The 18,646-nt window shown below is 47.4% G+C and overlaps 1 protein-coding gene across 1 annotated transcript; it reads right to left on the reverse strand.

The window, feature by feature from the left end:
* Nucleotides 1–1,576: 1,576 nt before the first annotated feature.
* LOC117901527 (homeotic protein spalt-major) lies at nt 1,577–17,924 on the reverse strand. Its single transcript, XM_034812307.1, is given in 8 exon segments — nt 1,577–2,396; nt 2,463–2,663; nt 2,748–2,980; nt 3,048–3,318; nt 5,965–6,131; nt 6,548–9,205; nt 9,208–9,345; nt 17,760–17,924. Coding segments are annotated over 7 exon segments (3,936 nt in total). The 5' UTR covers nt 9,266–9,345; nt 17,760–17,924; the 3' UTR covers nt 1,577–2,048.
* Nucleotides 17,925–18,646: the final 722 nt, after the last annotated feature.

An 18,646-nucleotide genomic window follows, 5' to 3' on the forward strand; every position in this document is an offset into this window, starting at 1 on the left:
CGGGAGAGGCGGTTTCTCGGCTTCTCCCGCGCCGCTGCAGCAGACGAAACTTAATTACTCGAATAGATCAAACAAATTGCACGCAAAATAAATTTAATCCACACACAGCACACAGCCCACAGCCCACAGCACATTTAGCAGATAGAAGAGCCAGCCAGAAATGAGGTTATTAAGATGCCCGCAAAAAGGCAGCCAGACGGCTGCCAACTGTCGGGCAGGCAGGGAGTGGGGTGAGAATTATGATCGTGAAAATTATGTCTGCGGCATCATCGTGATCTTGAAAATTCCCCCGTGCTACAGCCAGACATGCCACAATATCTCATCGCTCATTTTCGATGCAGGAGGCCGGGATTCGTTAGTCAAGAAACGAGCAGCAGTCCGGACAACTTGCCGTTGCAGAGAGTTAATGGCTCCAGTCTTGGGGCTGTTAATAGTTCCAGCTCCCAGCTCCCGGGTTTCCCTTCGGACACTTTACGGCCGGAGTTGCATATGAAATATGTGCGCCCATGAAATGAGCTAAATTTCTTGGGAAAAGTGCAACATTGTGGAAAATGGAAAATGGAATTACCAACAATGCAACCATTCGGTGGCGGGAATGTGTGGGCAGAGGCAGCGGCAGAGACAGAGTCAGAGGTGTTTATAGACAACTTGAAGGCTGACAAAGTGAGAGAGGAGAAAATACACAATGAAGGAAAGGATCCATGGAAAAACTTTGTCTCTCAATGATTTTGGAAATTTTTTACGTAGAGATTATAGAATATATTGAATAAATTTTTGCAGAAAAAATTAAATTTTGGTAAAAATAAAAATTAATTTTGATATACATATTTTTTTTGTGTTGTCTAATTTTGAATAAAATATGATCTATTAAGAGACTTATTTAATCCTTCAAAACAAAAGAATTTTCCCTCTCTTTGCTGAGTAAAGATCGAAGTATTTCTGCATCATAACAGGAAGTATTCGACTTTCTATAGAGTCTATAAATGTACAAAAATTTCGTTGTCTTTCCACACTAATTCCCTGGCCTATTGTTTCGTGGCAGACAGCAACGCCTGTCATATTCAGCGAACATTTATAATTTGCGGCGACAAGTCAAGTTGTTGCGGTCTAGAAATTATTATTTGTTACACGGAAAGAAAGGCGCAGGCAGAGGCTGAGGCACAGGCAGAGGCAGAGGCTGCCAAAATGACAAGGGAATAATTAAAAGTTTTGCGCCAGGCGACAATTTCGAGTGCTCAAAATTTCGTCTGGGCTGCAAGTAAATGAATCAAAAAAAAAAAGAAAAGGAAAACATCTGTTGGACAGACTAATGGCAGGGGAATGGGGTTGGGGTTGGGGATAGTGTGGGGCATGGGTGCCCAGGCGAGGGCGGAATGATGAATGGGCTGCGCGTGGCATGTGGCATGATCAGAGATGTTGAACACTTACCCAGAGCTGCTGCCAATTTGCATGAATTTATTGAACCCATCCACTCCACTGTGGATCCACGGAATGCAACCCACTTCCCGGAAGAGAAACGTCAGGGAATAATTCTTTTTGCAATTTTGCACGCCGGCTTTATTTTTGATCATTTTTCTCCACGCGATTATCGCTCGCTCGATTTTCGTTATCAATTGTTCAATTTTTTTATATGCAACTACCACAGTTTACATTACGCGTATTTATATGTTATGTATATATGTATATGTATTTCGTAATATATCTAGTTATAGCCATAAAATTAGTTAAGTTCTGACCTTCGTCCTGCAGCGCCACTCCACTCTATGCCAGGGGTGTTCGTTCCTCTGCTTCTGCTCATTTTTACAACTTATCGACTAAACTTAATGCATTTAAATGCCTTGAAGATCGCTATCAATTATCGTATATATATAGACACAAAGGATATACTCGTATATATATGTGTGTAGGGTGTGTGTGGGAGTGTGTGTAGGGTGTGTGTGTGTGTGTCGAAGCTTAGCGTATGGATTATGCTCAAGATATGTACTCCACAAAAAACCATGTGTGTTCCACGACCAAGACTACGTCCTGCTGCTGCAGCTGCTGCTCGGTTACTTGTCCGCATCGCGGGACTCGGACTCTTCGGCCTCCAATCGATCCGCCTCCGTCTCGCCCTCAGCCTCAGCCTGCTCCTGCTCGTGCTGCTGGTGTCCCTCGTTTTGATTGTTCTCCATCTTGATGCGACTCAGTGGATGCCAAATATTGCTGGCCACCTCATCAGGACTCTGTGCGGGCTCGGGTGTCGGGGATTTGCTGCTGCTGCCACGCTCCAGGGCATACGGATGTTGGCCCAAAAACCCGGGAAAACCCAAGAGTCCCGGCGGATAGGGATACTTGCCACCATTGGCAAAAGGCGGCGGCGGTATGTTGGCAAAGGCGCCAGGACTTAGCTCACCAGGCTACAGGCAGGGTAGAGAGAGTTGGAGATAAAGGGGGAGCTAGAGAGGAAACCCCCACTGACTCACCTTCGGTGGCAATCCATTAAAAAAGGGCGGCAGGTAGGGAAAGAACAGCTCGGGGCGTCGCTGCATGAACTCCTGCTCGGCCGTGGGTGCACCATGTGCCGCACCAGGTCCAACCGGCCCGGGACGCATGGGCAGCTCCAGCGACATGCGACGACCACGACGCGAAGTGGGATTCGTCCACATATGAGTGCCCATGTGAACCTGGAAAGACATGGCAAGAAAGGAAGCCAAAGACAGGCACTGTCAGGCTAAGGACTTCAGTTGAAGGTGTTCCTGAATTCGCACCTTTAAGTTTCCTTTGGTTGTGAATGCCTTTTGGCACACATTGCACTGAAAAGGCTTGTCCCCCGTGTGGGTGCGCATGTGGATCTGCAGCGCTGAACTGGAGCTAAAGTTGCGCCGGCAGACGTGACAGAAATGCTTGTTGTTCACGGGCGGATCCAGGCTGGAGGTGGGCGGACCAGCGGACATCAAAGCCTGCTGAAAGTCCAGCGGACTGGCGGGGAATCGATGGGCATCTGTGTGGAGACAGGGAACCGTGTGAGACTCACAGGAGTCTCCAGCTTGGGGTTTGATTCTACTTACGCAGCTGCATCTTCATCAGTGATTGCTCTGCGTCGATGGCATCCTGTGGATAGTTACTGCCGCCTCCAGCTGCTGCTGTTCCTTCTCCAGAGCTTGCCTCTTCACCCAATAGCTGATCCTGCTCGGGTTCCTCTTTGATGGGTGTCGCCTCCAAGGGCTGCGACTGGGAAACACTGGAATCGGCACACAACTTGTCGCCTGCCGAGGGTGCTGCTGCTGCTGGTGGCGCCGGCGACGGCTTCTTTGCAAACAAATTTGGATTGAGTGTGAGCTGCAAAACAAGTTCAGATTTTTGTAGACTCTGAAACTGAAGCTGGATCGGTGGGGCAGCAGCACAATGGGCGCTAATTTCTGTGGATTTTCTGCTTAATGTGCCGTTAATGCAACAGTGAGGCAAAGCGACACTGAGACTGTCTCTCTTGCCTCTTAATAATTGTATTTTTAAACCGCAAGCAGCAAGCAGCAAAAAAAAAACATAATTTACAATTTTTCTATGGCATCGCGTGTAATAATGCCAACTAATTATCTCGGGCAGACGATGCCGCCTGCCGGCTCTCTCATATTTTTATGGCAAAACAATTGTTCTACCCGGCAGTTGACACTCAGAGACAGCAGCGAGGGGGATCTGGGGCCTGTCAGATAGGGTGCACTCTGCCACAGACGCGACGAACAAAAGATTAAATAATTTTGCATAAAGCGTAGCATAATTTATTTGCATTGAATGCATCGCACACACTGCCACCGATCCGGCACAGTCCCTACCACATGTATATGTACACTCTCTCACTCTCTCTTTTTGTGGGGACTGTCAGTAAAGATTTGCTAGCCGATCCAGACCGTAGACACGACCACATCGTAAATTTTGCATCATCTCATAATGCATTCTCGTAATTGCTTCAAATTTTTGAAACATTTCGAAGTTTTCAAGCCCAAAAGTTGATGATGCCCCCACTCCATTTCACATTCTCATCCAGAGATATCCCCTAACCCGATCGTCTGCTCTAGATCATCAACAATGTGCTAAGCGAGCAAATCGGAACGTGGCTGGGCCCCAGCAGGGAGCGGGAGGGGGGACAATATGAAGGGAGAACAAGGGTCTGTCTGGGCCTGCCAAAAACATGGCATGCAGGGTGGGGTGGGGGGAGTGCTGATTACCAACTGAAAACGTTATGACATTTACACTGCAATTGCGGTACAGCACAGCAGAGGTTCAGGAGCGGTTCAGAGTCGAAAAAGACAAAACAAATTGGGGTCATGAATATGTGTAAAATATGTGGAAATACTAAAACGAAATTGTTTCAGAAAATTTCTTAAGAAAACAAACTCACAATAAGTCTTGTAATTGATTAAGATATGGAAATTGCAATAACCCATATCTATCTGGCTTATTATGCCCTTTTATTAATGGACCGGCCCTGTTGGTCCAGCAGAGTGAGAGTGAGAATGAGAGTTAGAGAGCACTTGCTCAAATATGCGTTGTAGTAACTGAGTTAATTTCGCTGCTTCTGTTGCACTTTTTTGACGGCTTCCACAGCAGTAAATTAGAACTTTGACTTCAGCTGCATACATACAAATGTATGTATACAAAAGATTCCCAAAACGTTCCCTATTACTCTCTTCACTTTTCATTTTCTTTCTGTTGTCCCCAAACACTGCTCCGCTCCTGTGCTGCGAAATTCACTAACAATTTTTGGAAATACTCCAAGAATGAACGATGTCATTAGTCATAGAGCGAGAGACAATGCCGCAGTATGTGCCGGCAGCAGCAGCAGCCCCAACCCCCCAGCCAGAAATAAATATTAATACTCGCATTTGTACTTAAATGATGGCCAGGCAGAACCACAGAGCACAGCGGAGAACAGAATCCACTCCACACTCCACATTTGTGCCCGGGAAGCGAACGCACTTTAATAAATAATTGGCATTGTTGGGCGATGTAATCCAGGCACTTAAAGCTCTCTCCACCGAGATGAACCTGCGGCTCCCCAACCACCACTCCACTCCAGCCTCAGCTCCCGCTTAAGTTCCATCGCCAAGTTGGGCAGCGGCCACAAAGCGGAACGCCAACAATTAAGGCAAAACTATGCAACATCTCGGCCACAGTTCTGTTCATAATAAGGAACGTCTTCATTCTGCGTATAGTTGCGAAGCGAACACACTGAGCAATTAATAATGTGCTCATAATTTGTATGGTTCCAGCCATAACGGGGAATCATGTAACCATATTTGGGCAAAATCAAGCCAGCCCCAGAGCCGCAGTGAACCCGTGAACATTTTAATTAATCATGACCACAACTGGCAAGACGAAGGTGGAATCGAGCTGGCTGGGATTAGGCTGGACAGGGTAATGTGTTGCCTTCATTTGGGCCATGGAATGTCCCTAAAGCAGTGAGCATAGAGAGTGATTAGTGGGATTGAGACGGGAAAATAAATGAGTGTATGGCAAAGGAAGAGTGAGAATGGAACGTTGGGAATGGGAAGCAGACTGATCATTAATTGCAGTTTTGATCATTGGTATGGATCAGGTGACTGAAGATTTTCACACTTAAGAAGCGACAAATTGTGTGTGGAGAGGAGTGGAACTATATTCTAAAATAAAAGTACTTCTCAATGAAACTAAGACGATCAAGGATAAGTTTTCCGAAAATACAAACTTATGATCAGTGCTAAAAAGTAGAACTGATGATCTGTTGGTAGAAATATTACGAATATTTCGGTGGAGCATAAAATCAAACCATAAACTGCACACAAATCTGAATGAGCGATGCGGATACCCATTGATATATCTGCAATAAGTTGTTCGATCTACATTGATCAATCTCCGATCTTCTGCCGATCTTTACCCCAAACATAAATCAATCAAAAACCCAACCCACATACATATTTTAAGCTAAAAATATATTTATCTGGCACTCACCTTGGCCCCGTAGGGCGTTGCCGCATCATTGCAGTGGGTTTGTCTTGGATGGGTCTGTGGACCCGTGACTTCTTTGGCATGTTCGCTCTGCAGATGGCTCTCCAAGGCGGCCAGGCTGGGCAGCATCTTGAAGCACAGATTGCACACATTCGGGGGCGGATGGAGGCCTGTGCGGAATATCAGACAAAGAGTTACTGGAGAGGTCACACAATATCAGACGCCACGTGCTCCCGGAAAATCTGCGATCCGCGATCTGCGACACAATAAATATTCATTCGCGTGAAAGGTTGTGACATAATGAGGCGACAGATCCGCGGCTCCGTCCCTCTGTATCTCCGATTGCCGGGAATGCGCGAATGTTTATAAATAAATTGTCGGAATTTTGGCATAGGCAGATCCGTCCACAGACGGAGACCGGAGGGGGAAATGGAAATGCTTTTGTCTCGGTCCAATTGAGTTATGTCGCGGCGCAGATCGCAGATTTATCGCCCAGCGACTCCACTTGGCAAACGTTCCCCGGGTCAAAGGTGACAGACAAAGAGACTTTGTCATCTTGGGGCTGGGCGAGTGTACGCGCACTTACCCATAAATCCAAGTGGGCCAAACGGCAGCAGGGGGAACTTGGCATGGGCATGGGCATGGGCATGGGCCTGCCCCAGGGCGTGCATCTCCTCGCGCGCCGCTGCCATCAGCAGCAGATTCGGTGGCATGGGCATGCCGAGCATGGGCAATCCAGAGGCAGTGCCGCCTCCCCCCACTGCTCCTGCTGCTCCTCCTGCCACACCATTGAAGAGTCGCGCCGTGGCGGCTGACGGCGAGGAGAGATCCATGGCAGGCATTTCCCCGCTCTCGCTGCGGCCGCCTCCAGTCATGTCCAGCTCCGATCTGGAGCGTTCATCGGAGGGCGGTCTCCGCTCTCGCTCCCGCTCCAAAGGATGCGGAGTGGCGGTGGCCGCACTCGAGTTATCCCTGGAATCATCCGTGCTGTCCATCGTCATGAACTCATCGAAGTCCCCGCCCTGCGACGACTCCGAACGCTGTCCCGAGTGATCCGAGATGGTGGTGGAAAAGTCCAGCGTGTCCGAGGTGCCCAAGGACTTGTTTGAGTTCTGATCCTCGATGCCCAGCCGCTCGGCATCGCCTTGGGGTGGCGCCTGCTGCCCACCTCCGCCACTGCCGTCGTCCATGGTGTGGATGCGAATGTGCTGCTGCAGGATGATGCCGTTGGAGAACTTCTGGTGGCACACGGGACACTTGAACTGGCTCCGCATCGGCGGCTTGATCTTGTGGATGCTCATGTGCGCCTTCAGGTTCCCCTTCGTCGCAAAGGCTCGGCCGCAGATCTTGCAGCGGAAGGGCCGCTCGCCCGTGTGGGTGCGAATGTGCATCTGCAGGGAGCTGCGGCAGGACATGACCTTCTGGCAGAAGATGCACTGATTCGGATCGGTCAGCTTGTTCTCAATGTTGTCCACCAGCTGCTGCAGCTTCGACGTCTCCGATGTCTTGTCAATCTCGATCAGATCCTCCCACGACTTGTCAATGATGCGCTCCATCTGCGCCAAGGAGTACTCCCCCGGCGCCTCCCTGCTGGTCGAGGAGGAGCGTCGCACCAGCTTGGCAATGTGCAGGTGCTCGGCGAGGTCTCGTTCCCGCTCCCGCTCCCGCTCCTCGCTGGGCGGACTGCCCGCGCTGCTCGTCTGCCGCTTGCGAACGCTTCCATTGCGGCGCGGTGGCGCCACGGGCTTGGGGGATTCCTTCTCTGGTTTATCCGGCGGGGAATCCACCGCCAGCTGGTGTCTGCTCAGCTCTGGTGTCACCTGTTTAGGCGTCTTTGCACGCTGCACGGGCGAGAGAGACTTTTCCTTTTCTTTCTCTTTCAGGTTTTCCTTTTCCTTTGGTCCTGGCTTGCTGAGATCCTCCGCCTGTTGTGGCTGCTGCTGCTGCTCCAGGCTCCTGTTCTCCTCCATCTCCTCCAGCTGCTGCAGCGGACTGGGCTCCAGTGGCGGTGGCGGCGGCGGCACAAAGGGCAGGCGTATGGGATTCAGCGACGCAAACTGTTCCGTCGGCGGCTGGGACTGCGGCGGCTGTCCGCCGTTCGAGACTGGAGCCACCACGGGGGGCATCAGCATGGGTGGAAAGATCTGCGTGTGCCGCTGGTAGTGCACCTTGAGGTTGCCCTTCGTCGTGAACTTGCTGCCGCAGACGTTGCAGTGGAAGGGCCGCTCCCCCGTGTGGGATCGCAGGTGGATCTGCAGCGCCGAGTAGCTGCCAAAGATCTTGCCGCAGTACTTGCAGCGGTGCTTGAAGATCTCGCCGCGACTCTGCGCCTCCTTGGAGGCGTACTCCGAGTACTCCTCCTGCATCTGGGCGGCGTGCAGGCTCTGGGAGGCCGAGTCCAGCACCTCCTCGGTGCGTCGCTGCAGCATCTCCAGGCAGTTGGGCTCGTTGGGCGCCGGCGGCGGGTCGTGGTTGGTGATGATGCTCGAGGCCAGACTCGAGCTGATGTCGCACATCAGGTAGTCATTGCCAGTGGCAGGATCAACCTCCGATAAGGGGTCATCCTTCTGCTTTCGACTTGGCTCCTTTTCCCTTACGATTTCCGCTCTCTTTTCAGTCTTTGAACTCTCCTCGCGCCGCAGCTCCTTGGATTCCTCGTGCTCCCAGGAGGAGCTACCATTGGGCCGCTGCTCTTCCTGCTGCTGCTGCTGCTCCTGTGCATCCTCCTCCTCCTCCTCCTGCTCCTCCTCACTGTGGCCTGCCGCCTGGCCCCTGCCCAGGGCCACTGCCTCGGCGCGCTTCAATTGACTCTGTAGATGCTGAATGAGCTGCAGCTGCATCAGGTGCTGGCGCTGCACATTGAAGATCGTGGACTGCACCATGGCCAGATCGGCGGGCCGCTGGTTGCCCGCCGCAGCGCCCGCCAGCGCAGTGGCCGCGAACTGGGCCACCGCCACTTTGGTATGTTGTAAAGCTTCCAGCGCCACATGACCGCTGGTGGGCAGTCGACTGCTGGCGGAGATCAGCGACAGATCCAGCGCCTCGTTGCTGTTCTCCGGCGAGGCCTCGTCCTGCACGGGCGATCGCTGCTCCTCCTCGAGCAGCTCCGTTTCGGCTTCGGGCTCAGCCTCGGGTTCCACTTCTGGGTGGCTCGCTGGCGTTGCCTCCATCCCGCCATTGTTGTTGCTGTCCGCATCCAGCTCCTTGGCCAGCAGGTTCTCTCGGTCCCTATCCCCGAGCCGGCTGTGCCGCTCCTGCTGCCCGTGCCCCGATAATTGATGCGATTGCGAAATATTGAACACATTATCCTCTGACGATCGGAAGCCTGCCGCCTCCTGATCACGATTGCTGACAGCTGCTGGCGTTCCGCTCATGGACTGGACCCTGCGGAAAAGAGAGAGTAAGAGGGGGGAGAGAGGGGCGTTGCATGAGTGGCATGGACAATTTACGCACATATTCCTGGCCGCTAATATATGGAGTATGGCTATCAGATATCGTCACGTAAGGAGTGATGGGAGGGGCGGGTGGGTGGAATAAAGTCTCGCGCCAGACTTTATGATAAATCTTTTGCTTTTGAATATATGAATAGCGCTGTGAGTGTCGCAATTTTGGAGGCTTTCGTTGAATAAACGATTGGCCGGGCGGTCCGAGCAGTCGCCAGTCGTCGGGTTTTAGTCTCTTTTGCGTATAACTTAATATCAGCCTCTGCTGCCGCTCCGATTTGCTCTGCCTCTTACATATCTATATCTGGATTGGGCTTTCGGACTATCCCGGGCCCATGCCCGGCCCCAAACTCAGTTTTGCATGAGCGTGGACCGCCTGGCTGGCGTAAGACTTCGGCGGGAGGGTAATTTATTGATTTATTGACTCGGAATCACTCAGCATAACTTCTGGCAGCTATCTGGCTCTCATTCTCATTGCGTTTGCCACAAATCTTGCCCCATTATTCCGGTCACAGCTAATTTATCTGATATTTATCGGATATCGGCAAGCGGTAAATGAGCAGCCCAGACCCCACCCGCAGCACAGAGGCAGCACAGACCCAGGCCAAGTGAAAAGGTCGAGGCTGATATCTACTGGTACTGTAACTATGTAGCTTTTGTTTCTCCGATGATTAGTTGGGGCAATGCAGCCACTTTTCGATGATCTAAGTTCAAGTTTTATCAGAAATCTTTCAGATATATTTGTGAATAATTATTAAAATTTTAAGCGAATTCAAAATGCGATAAATAAGTCACTGACTAACAGAAAATATTGTCAAGTAAAAAGCTGATTTTGTGCATAAATATTTATGTACGCGGAACACAGAGAAAAAAGCCCTGAGAATGGAATAATTACAATCAAAAATGCATGCCAATAGTTTGAAAAAGAAATTATTTTCCCTGGCTTAAAGACAATTTCAAAGCTTAGGCGCTGTACCCCATTATAGCATAGAATAATCAAAGGTACCTTTGATGTTCGAGGAATATCTCAATAGGTGCGAATGATGTCTCGAGGGAAGTTGCTCAAGTACCTAAAAACTTACTCTGCAATGAGCCCAAAAGCCCTTCTAGAAACTGAGTTAAGCTCCTCGGTAACGATCCCTCAATTTCGTTGCTTCCTTCTGAACTTTCTGAAACGCTTCCCAAAAGGCGGCACTGCTGGGAAGGTCCACCGCCAATCGTGTGTTAGACCTTCGACCTGCAGCGTGGTGTCGTGCCGCGAGGAAGACCAGCAATCGTGTGTTCAGATACCACCAGCTACGCAGAAAGTTGAGGTTCATTTTGGGGGCAACGAACAAAACTTTAGAGCACTGAGAATTTTGAAGGGAACGAAAGGAAACTAAACGGCCAACTGGGATGCTGAAAGAGTTGCCCAATCAACAGTGAACTGCTCGAATATATTATTCTCCCGCTCTCGCTCTGCCTCTCCCCATCTCCCTTTTGCATATAAGTTACCACGCAAATCGATTTCAACATAATTCCTCACACAATTTCTGAGTTACACTTTCAACAGGGCCACAAATTCTGGTTGGGCTTCTCGTGGTCGCTCTCTCGCCGAAATTAAGCAGAAAATTACCAAATGGCTGGGAAACGCACGTGAGGAGTCGGCTAGGAGTACGAGTATCCCATCCGCATTACGGCCGATTGCTTTATGATTATTTCCCGGCAATTAAGTGAATTTATTGGCAAAGGTAAACACTCGAATCCGTGGCCGTGCCCGTGTGTGTCTCTATCGATTGGCCACCACTCGAAATCATCGAGGGAGAGAGCCACAAACACTATTTCTATCAATGCCGATGCTGATGCCGATGCTGGCTGGCAATGGGCTCCATCCGAAATCAATTTGTTTAATGCAGACAGCGTTTTCCCACAGCCCACAGCCGTGAAGGGCAGTTGGGGAAGTTAACTCGAAGTTGAGGCCCGGGCGAAAGTGTTAACCAAAAATAAAGTGAGTCGAGTTGAGTCGAGACAAGACGAGCCACAACTTATTCCACTTGAGCTGATTTCTTGAGCGATTTACGCACAGCCAAAAACATAAAACTTCCGCAATTGCCTCACGCAGACAAACTCTTTTTGGGGCTTTAAGAAGTCTGCGGCTGCTCTTCGAATGCCCTGCCAGACCCCCGAAAAACTTTTCAAGCTTTCATTTCCTTTGTCAAGAGAGAGAGAAAATTCCAGGCCAGAAAGTTTCCTGTCAGCAGGTGGTCCAGCGCCAGCGAACTCGAAAGGAACTCTAAATCTTTCGGAACCGCACCAACACGGCGTCAATCATTTGCCCAAATCGTGAATTATGTTTCGATGGATAGATGTAGCCACACAATCCGCTACCATCGCTCCTCCGCAGCGGATATTGATCAAAATTCATTGCAATTTGCTTGATTGATTGATGGTGTACATATATCCGGGGCCAATTGAATGAATGAACCCGCAGCCAAACGTAAACAGTGCTAAAGATTGTTGGGAATCTTGAGTGAAGTCTGTTTGTTTAAACCGTCGATCGGCCACGAGCGACTGGCACTGAATGGACAGATGGGGCAACATTCATTTTTGCAGGGGATTTTCGGATGAGAAGAAGGTTCGGGGAATTTACAGAGTCTTTCGATTTGATTAAGAATAACCCTTTAATATGCAATCTATTCTGCTCTTCCCTATTTGTGTTTATTTTAAGATGGAATATTTTACCTGTTTGTCTTTCTTATCGCTGCGACAATGTCCGGCACTTTTATTAAATCAATAAATTGAATTATTTGTAGATATTTTGATTTTGAAATATTTTGATGAATTTTTTCTAGACTTTCTACACAATTATTTGTGCCACAATAATAATTCTCTATGCAGCCAAAGGAAAGCTGAACAAACAGATGACTAGATGATAAATATTCACTTTATGCTTCAATCTCAAATCAGGCAGCACTTCAATTAATTGTCATACGTTCAATACGAAAGATCAAGGAATACTTTTTGAGTCAGTTAAGTTTGGAGGTGAGTTCTTCAGGGAGTTAAAGAACAATTGTTAGAATAAGTGCTTCAGGTATTGACTTCAGAGGTTTAAGAACCACGAGAGTAATTTCTTGTACGCTTAGAAATATCATAAAGTTTTTGGAAAATATTCTTTACATTTCATGCATGGGATCTACTGCCTCTATCCCATTGAAAGTACTTCATGTACATATGTCCCACAGTCTTAAATAACCCAAAAAAAACTGCATCTCAAACTCCCCCTTTTAGTATTTATCTGCCCGCCCGAAAAAAAGATAAAGAAAGTATGGGAAATAAAAAACGCTTGAAGGAGCGAACCAACGAAAAAAAGGTGGAAATTGTTTGAGGCAAATTTATGAGCTTCGCTTAAACAGGGGAACTACGTCTGGTTAGCGCTCCCCCGATGCATTGTACGGACTCTACGATATATAGAGTAGGATGAGGGCGCGGGAGAGGGCGCAGGTCTGGGACGGGACTGTGTGTATTGACCATTTTGCATGCGGTATGCGGTGGCAAGAGTCGCGTCGAGTCGAGTCGGCTCGGGCGCCTGGCCAGGCTGGGCCCTGGGAGCGGGCACAGTTTCAGGCCGGGATGATGGGATGTCTTTTGCGGGCAGGGGAGGCAGGGGGGGACACAGCCAATGACGACGGCGAGCCCAGGGGGCTCAGTGGCATACAAAATGTCTGCAAATTTATTAAGCTGAAAAAATTTTATGAGTTGAATTGGTATAATTTTCATATAATTTTTAAGAAAGAAGCGAAATGGAACGCTGCCAGACGGTCAACCAGTTGAGTTTATAGCCAGCGGGGGGCTGGGACGAAGCGGCCCAAAAGGAAGTCGAGGGGTAAGCGCCACACACACACAGACCCAGAGTGTAGAGAGTGTGTGAGAAATGCAAATGTGTGCGTGTCTGAGGGGACAGAATGAATGGCTGGAAATGGGAAGGTTACCAATGCCAAGTGGCCGGCACAAGGGGGGAGACAGCCTGACACACACAGACACACACAGACACAAACGCACAGGGGTCTGGTCTGGACTTTGGGCCAGCGACTGCGACGGCGACGGCGACGGCGGCTGAGACTGCGAGAGAGACTGCGTCTGGTCTCTCAGCAGCGCAGCAGCAGCGTCGGCAGCGGAGAGGCTTTGCTTGTAGATGAATTTGTATTGTTTTGCATTTGCTTTTGGGGCGCTACTTTGTTTTTGCCTTCTGCCTTCTGCTTCTGCTTTCGCTTCGGTTTTTGTTTTTGCCGTTTTGCTGTTTCTTTTCTTTACTTTTTTTTCGCTGTGTTTTGTTGCGCTCAAAGGAATAATAAAGGGGCGGAGGGAGGAGGACTGTTACGGGCAGGGGTTGTTAAGCTGCCATTGCAAACAATTAAAATCATAAGAGACGCACATAAATTATTCATGGCTTAATCTAAAGTGGACAATCTATGCAAAGTACCCACTCGCACACACACTCACACTCACATGGAGACACACACATGCGGATGTGGAAGTGTTCGCCCCCTCCTTGATGGCCATTTTTGATATTTTGCCAATCTGCTGCTGCTGTTGCTGCTGCTGCTGCTGCTGCCTTGCCTTTGCCCTCCTTTTTGCCTTAATTACTCATAAACGAAGGGAATAATTGCATTCAAGTAGCCATCTTCTGTCCCACTCTTTTTGCATATTCCCTCTCGTAGTATGCCTCTCTCTGTCTTTGTTTTGTGCTGCCTCTTTTGTTTTGTGTTTTCCCTCTGCCATATCTGGCAATTAGATGGAACAATGAAACGAAATGAATGCTGGCAACTCAATTTCGTTGCGAATCGAATCGAATTTCTGTAGGAGCTGCACAGCTCCTGCCATGCCCTGCCATGAATGAATGAATGGATTGGATTCTTCATCTCTTCTCTCCCTTATTTGTGTGTGTGTTGGAGTTGTCTACGTTTTGATTGCTCATCGCATCAGTTATCAAATTGAGACTGTAATCGATTAATTGGGCATCGCTTAGCACATTAGATTCCATATCAAAATGATTTGATGGCTTGCTCTTTTGCCTTACTTTTATTGTTTTTTGGTTGGTTATTGTTTAACTGGTTTTAGTTGTTCTTTTGTTAGAGATATTCATAAAGTTAATGTGGAATTATTTATTGAACAGGTGTGGATATAGAATTTAGATATCGTGGAAGACTAGCTGCGAGCATTGTCTGCTTTTGAATGAGGATCTAGGAGAAATTCTTAATCGAAAAAGGATGGAGATTTATTGAAGGATTTATTAAGAAAACATTCGCCTAAAGCAGATGGATTAGACCATAATTTTCATATAAAACTATATTTTCTTCCATCTCCAATAAAGCTCCTAAAAATGCTCCTAAATAAATTCCGCATAAATTTATGATTTATCCTCCAATTCTCATAACTCTATTTTAGCATACGCCTACATAAAAAATCCCCTATTTGCATATCTAATAAATAAATTAAATTTTAATTTCCATCAAGTTTTTTTTATTGTTATTCGTTTCCTCATTCGACTGCGACAAAAGCCCAAAATGTGTTTTGATGAATATGAATTGAATTTGGTTTATTGCCCGCACAGAAATAATGGCAGCTAAAAAGTTGGCTAGTTCTGGCCATGTTAGAGCGGATTGGATTGGTTTGGCATCTAAATAATAGATTTTCGTAGCAGTAAAAATTCAATTTATGCGGTTTATTGAATTAGCGAACGGATCGAAATGAAATGCAGCAAATGCAATGATTTAATAGATATTTTTGCAGACCACCAAAAGGGTACAGCGCGATGATGGATGGATACAGATAGATAGATAGATATAGAGTTAGATAGAGGTGTATAAAAATTGATGCTTAGATAGACTCGCATGTGGTCCACATTGCAGTAGAGCGCTGCGAATAATAAAAACATTTGCGGCCAAAATATTCGCATGCAAAGTACAAAATATGCCGCCAGGCCATGGGACGGGATGGGGTAAGAGGGCAGATGGATGGATACATTTGTATCTGGCAGCTATGCCGCACATTTCTGTCATAACACGAAATAAATATTTCACTTGTCCGCCGTCCGCTTGGCTCGTGCTCTGCCTGCCTCTGTCTGCCGTTTTCTTTATTCGTTATTAAAATGAAAAACAAATTTTATATCAAATATAATGCAAAATGTTGAGCAGGGGTCTGGGGTCTGGGTCTGGGGAGCCGCGCGAAAAATGAGAAATAGACTGGCGACAAAATGAAAAGCGCTTCGAATTTTCACAAATGAATTTATTGCCAAGCCAACGAACAGGAACAGGGAGAGAGATACAAAGAAACGTCCACTCAAAGATACATTTGGTCACTTGCCGTTGGCCAAATGAATCGCGCGACTCATAAATTAATTAGCACAATAAAACAATAAATGCATTAAGAGGGGCGAGACCGCACACTGACAGAAAGCTATCAGTGAGTTTTTGTTATTAATTCATTTGCGAGGGGCAAGGCAGGGCGTGGGGTTGCCAGCTCTCAAGCATCGAGATGTCTCTGCTGCATTTTCTTTCCGTGTATGGCTACAGCTTCATTTCTTTCAATCTTAAACTACTTAAGGCTGGCCATCAATTGTGACTTGATTAAAATGTTTGGTCCATCCCCCACACTCTCTGCCACGCTCTCAGCAGCAATTTGTTTCTGTTCCTGCTCCAAAATGCATCTGCCAGCTAGTTTGTGTCTTTGACACCTGTCATCTTTTCGTTTAACCTTTGGATGGGCAATCACTTCCTACCCCCACTCCACCCACCACTCAATCACCCCCTCCGCTTCGTGCCCCGCTCCTTTGACTCTGTGTTAATTTTATTCTTGACATGCCTCCCGCTTCTTGTTGTTTCCTTTGGTGCTGGCCTTTTGTTGTGCATCATCTTCTGCTTCTTTCTTGTCATTGCATAACATGCAGATACACACACACACACACACACACACACACACAGCAGATACTTGTATCCCTTGTCATATCCTCCGGCACATTCTCTCTCTTTCGACCCAACGCCCATGTCAGGGACCCCTGCTCCAGACACTGTGCCTGCCCCACTCTACATGCCACCTTTGGGGCACAAAGTAGTTGTATTTATGTTAACTTTGACACAAGCTCAACATGCAACTTTCGGGTTGTTCCTGTTGCAGTTGCATGTCCTCGCATAAAGTGTCAAAGTTAAATAATCTCTTCCCCCCCCCTACCCAGAGTCACGGCAAGAGGGAGAGGTGTGTGTGGTGTGTGTGGTGTGTGCTTGCAACCTGAAAAAGTAGCCCCAGGCCCAATTTAGATCTTGTTTAATATGTACTCCTCAGTTTTGTAGGTTATTCAGTTGGGAAGCATCCACACACACAAGTACTGGTACGAGTATGAATGCAAATGAGTGGCTGGAGTGTGTCAAGGAGATCCCACTCGAACAAGCTGAAAATGAATCTTTCCTGCACTAAAACACACTCGTTTGGAGACAGTTTTGGAGAGTTACAGAGGTGAAAAAGTATCAGAATTTAGTTGGTCAATGAAGTCATATGGAAATACAGACTGCAGAATTGCAGAATTTAATTTAATGTGCAATGAGCATATTAGACTCCACTGCTTTGGTATCCATTGCTATTACTAGATGCGATTGGTAAATCATTTACTCATAAGATGTCTAAACTTGCATCTAGGATAGGTGAGAATCCGATTACACCTGAATATATTCGTATTAGGAGTACATCAGTGCTTTGAGCATGCCAAATTCTTGAAGTTATTTTCACATTGGAAATGACAAAGAGTTTTAATTCAATTCAATTCAATTAAAATGCAACTTCAACTCAATTAAATTTCTTAAAGTCTTAAAAATGTATCAGTCCAATGTTACATATTTTTTTGCATAGTTTATGCATTATTACATAAATTTTATGCATAGTTAATGTATTCTTGTAGTTTTCACACTTAAAATCTCCAATAGGCAGCTCAAAGTAATTTTTGGCTCAAATGCAGTCTCTTAATGGCCTTCGTGCAAGTGCTGTAAGATTTTCAAATGGCAGCAAATGGCTTTTAGCGATGACTAAATGGCTATTAACAATGAGTAAACGTTGTCATAAGCTCTAAAAAGGCTCTATTCAGACAGTTTTTGGTAGTTGCCATATTTAAAGTAAGTTTGAAGTAAGTTTAAAAGCATTTAATGTGCATTAAAAGTGTTACTTTTGGTGTGTTGTAAATTATATTTTAATTCTCAAAATAATCCTCGGAAGATTTCATTGCAAATTCTAAGGAAAACGAATGGTTTTTAGCAACTTTAGTTTGTTTCTTGTATTCTAAATATGAAGGAACAATATTTAATTGAATTGCTTTATTCGTTCATCACTCACCTTTCCTTGGGGGTTTTGACTCCTGCCTCCTCGAGGGATCCTGGCTATCCGCTTTGGGCCTGCATCTCTGGAAAGTATCTCCTTTGTCGAAAGTGTCTTGCCGACGGCAATTGTTGAGATGATTTCACACAGAATTTATAGGTATTCAAAAAATTGTTGTTTTATTTTGTTGATTAAAAATCAAGTTTATTGCACATTTTGTTAGCCTTCTCTCTCTCGCGGTTTCCCTTCTCTTTTTTTTTATTAATATTTGTTTCTTCTCTGCTTTTCGCTGCGCTGCTCTTTGCTTCTCCTTTGAGTTACTTTCGTTGTTGTTTTTGCATTTTGATGTGAATTTTATGATTAATTAAACACGCGCGACCGCAAAAAGCGACTCCGTCTCCGTTTCCGAGTGCGGCCACGGGACCCGTTCCCGCTCTGCCCACGCCCCTGCCCACACACACACACATGCCCCCGCCCCCACACGCACGCACACGCACACGTACGCACACACGGGTGGATGTTGGAGGGGAGGGTGGGAGGCTGGCTGGCTGGCTGAGATATGCGTAAGCAGCGACGTAGCGACGGAAGGTGATAAAAACGCACGGGGCGGCAGGCGGCTGGCGGATGGCGGGCACACACACCGTGTTAACCGTTAACGGTTAACTGTTTTTTTGGTCTGGCCAAAAGCGAATAATGGCAATAGAATTCTGGCTGGGCCAAGGAGCTGCCAACTGGTCGCTGGTACTGCCAACTGGCTTTTGGTAGTCGACTGAACGAACGCGGGCGGGCGCCTCTGGAGAGCCGCTCTGCTCTGGCGGCCCAAAGGTAACGGGTAATGGTAACGGTAACGGTAACGGAGAGGGCAGAACAACCAGAGCCAGGCGACGTCGACGTCAGAATGTCCT

This window comes from Drosophila subobscura, chromosome U (assembly GCF_008121235.1).
Source record: "Drosophila subobscura isolate 14011-0131.10 chromosome U, UCBerk_Dsub_1.0, whole genome shotgun sequence".
NCBI classification, from domain to species: Eukaryota; Metazoa; Arthropoda; class Insecta; order Diptera; family Drosophilidae; genus Drosophila; species Drosophila subobscura.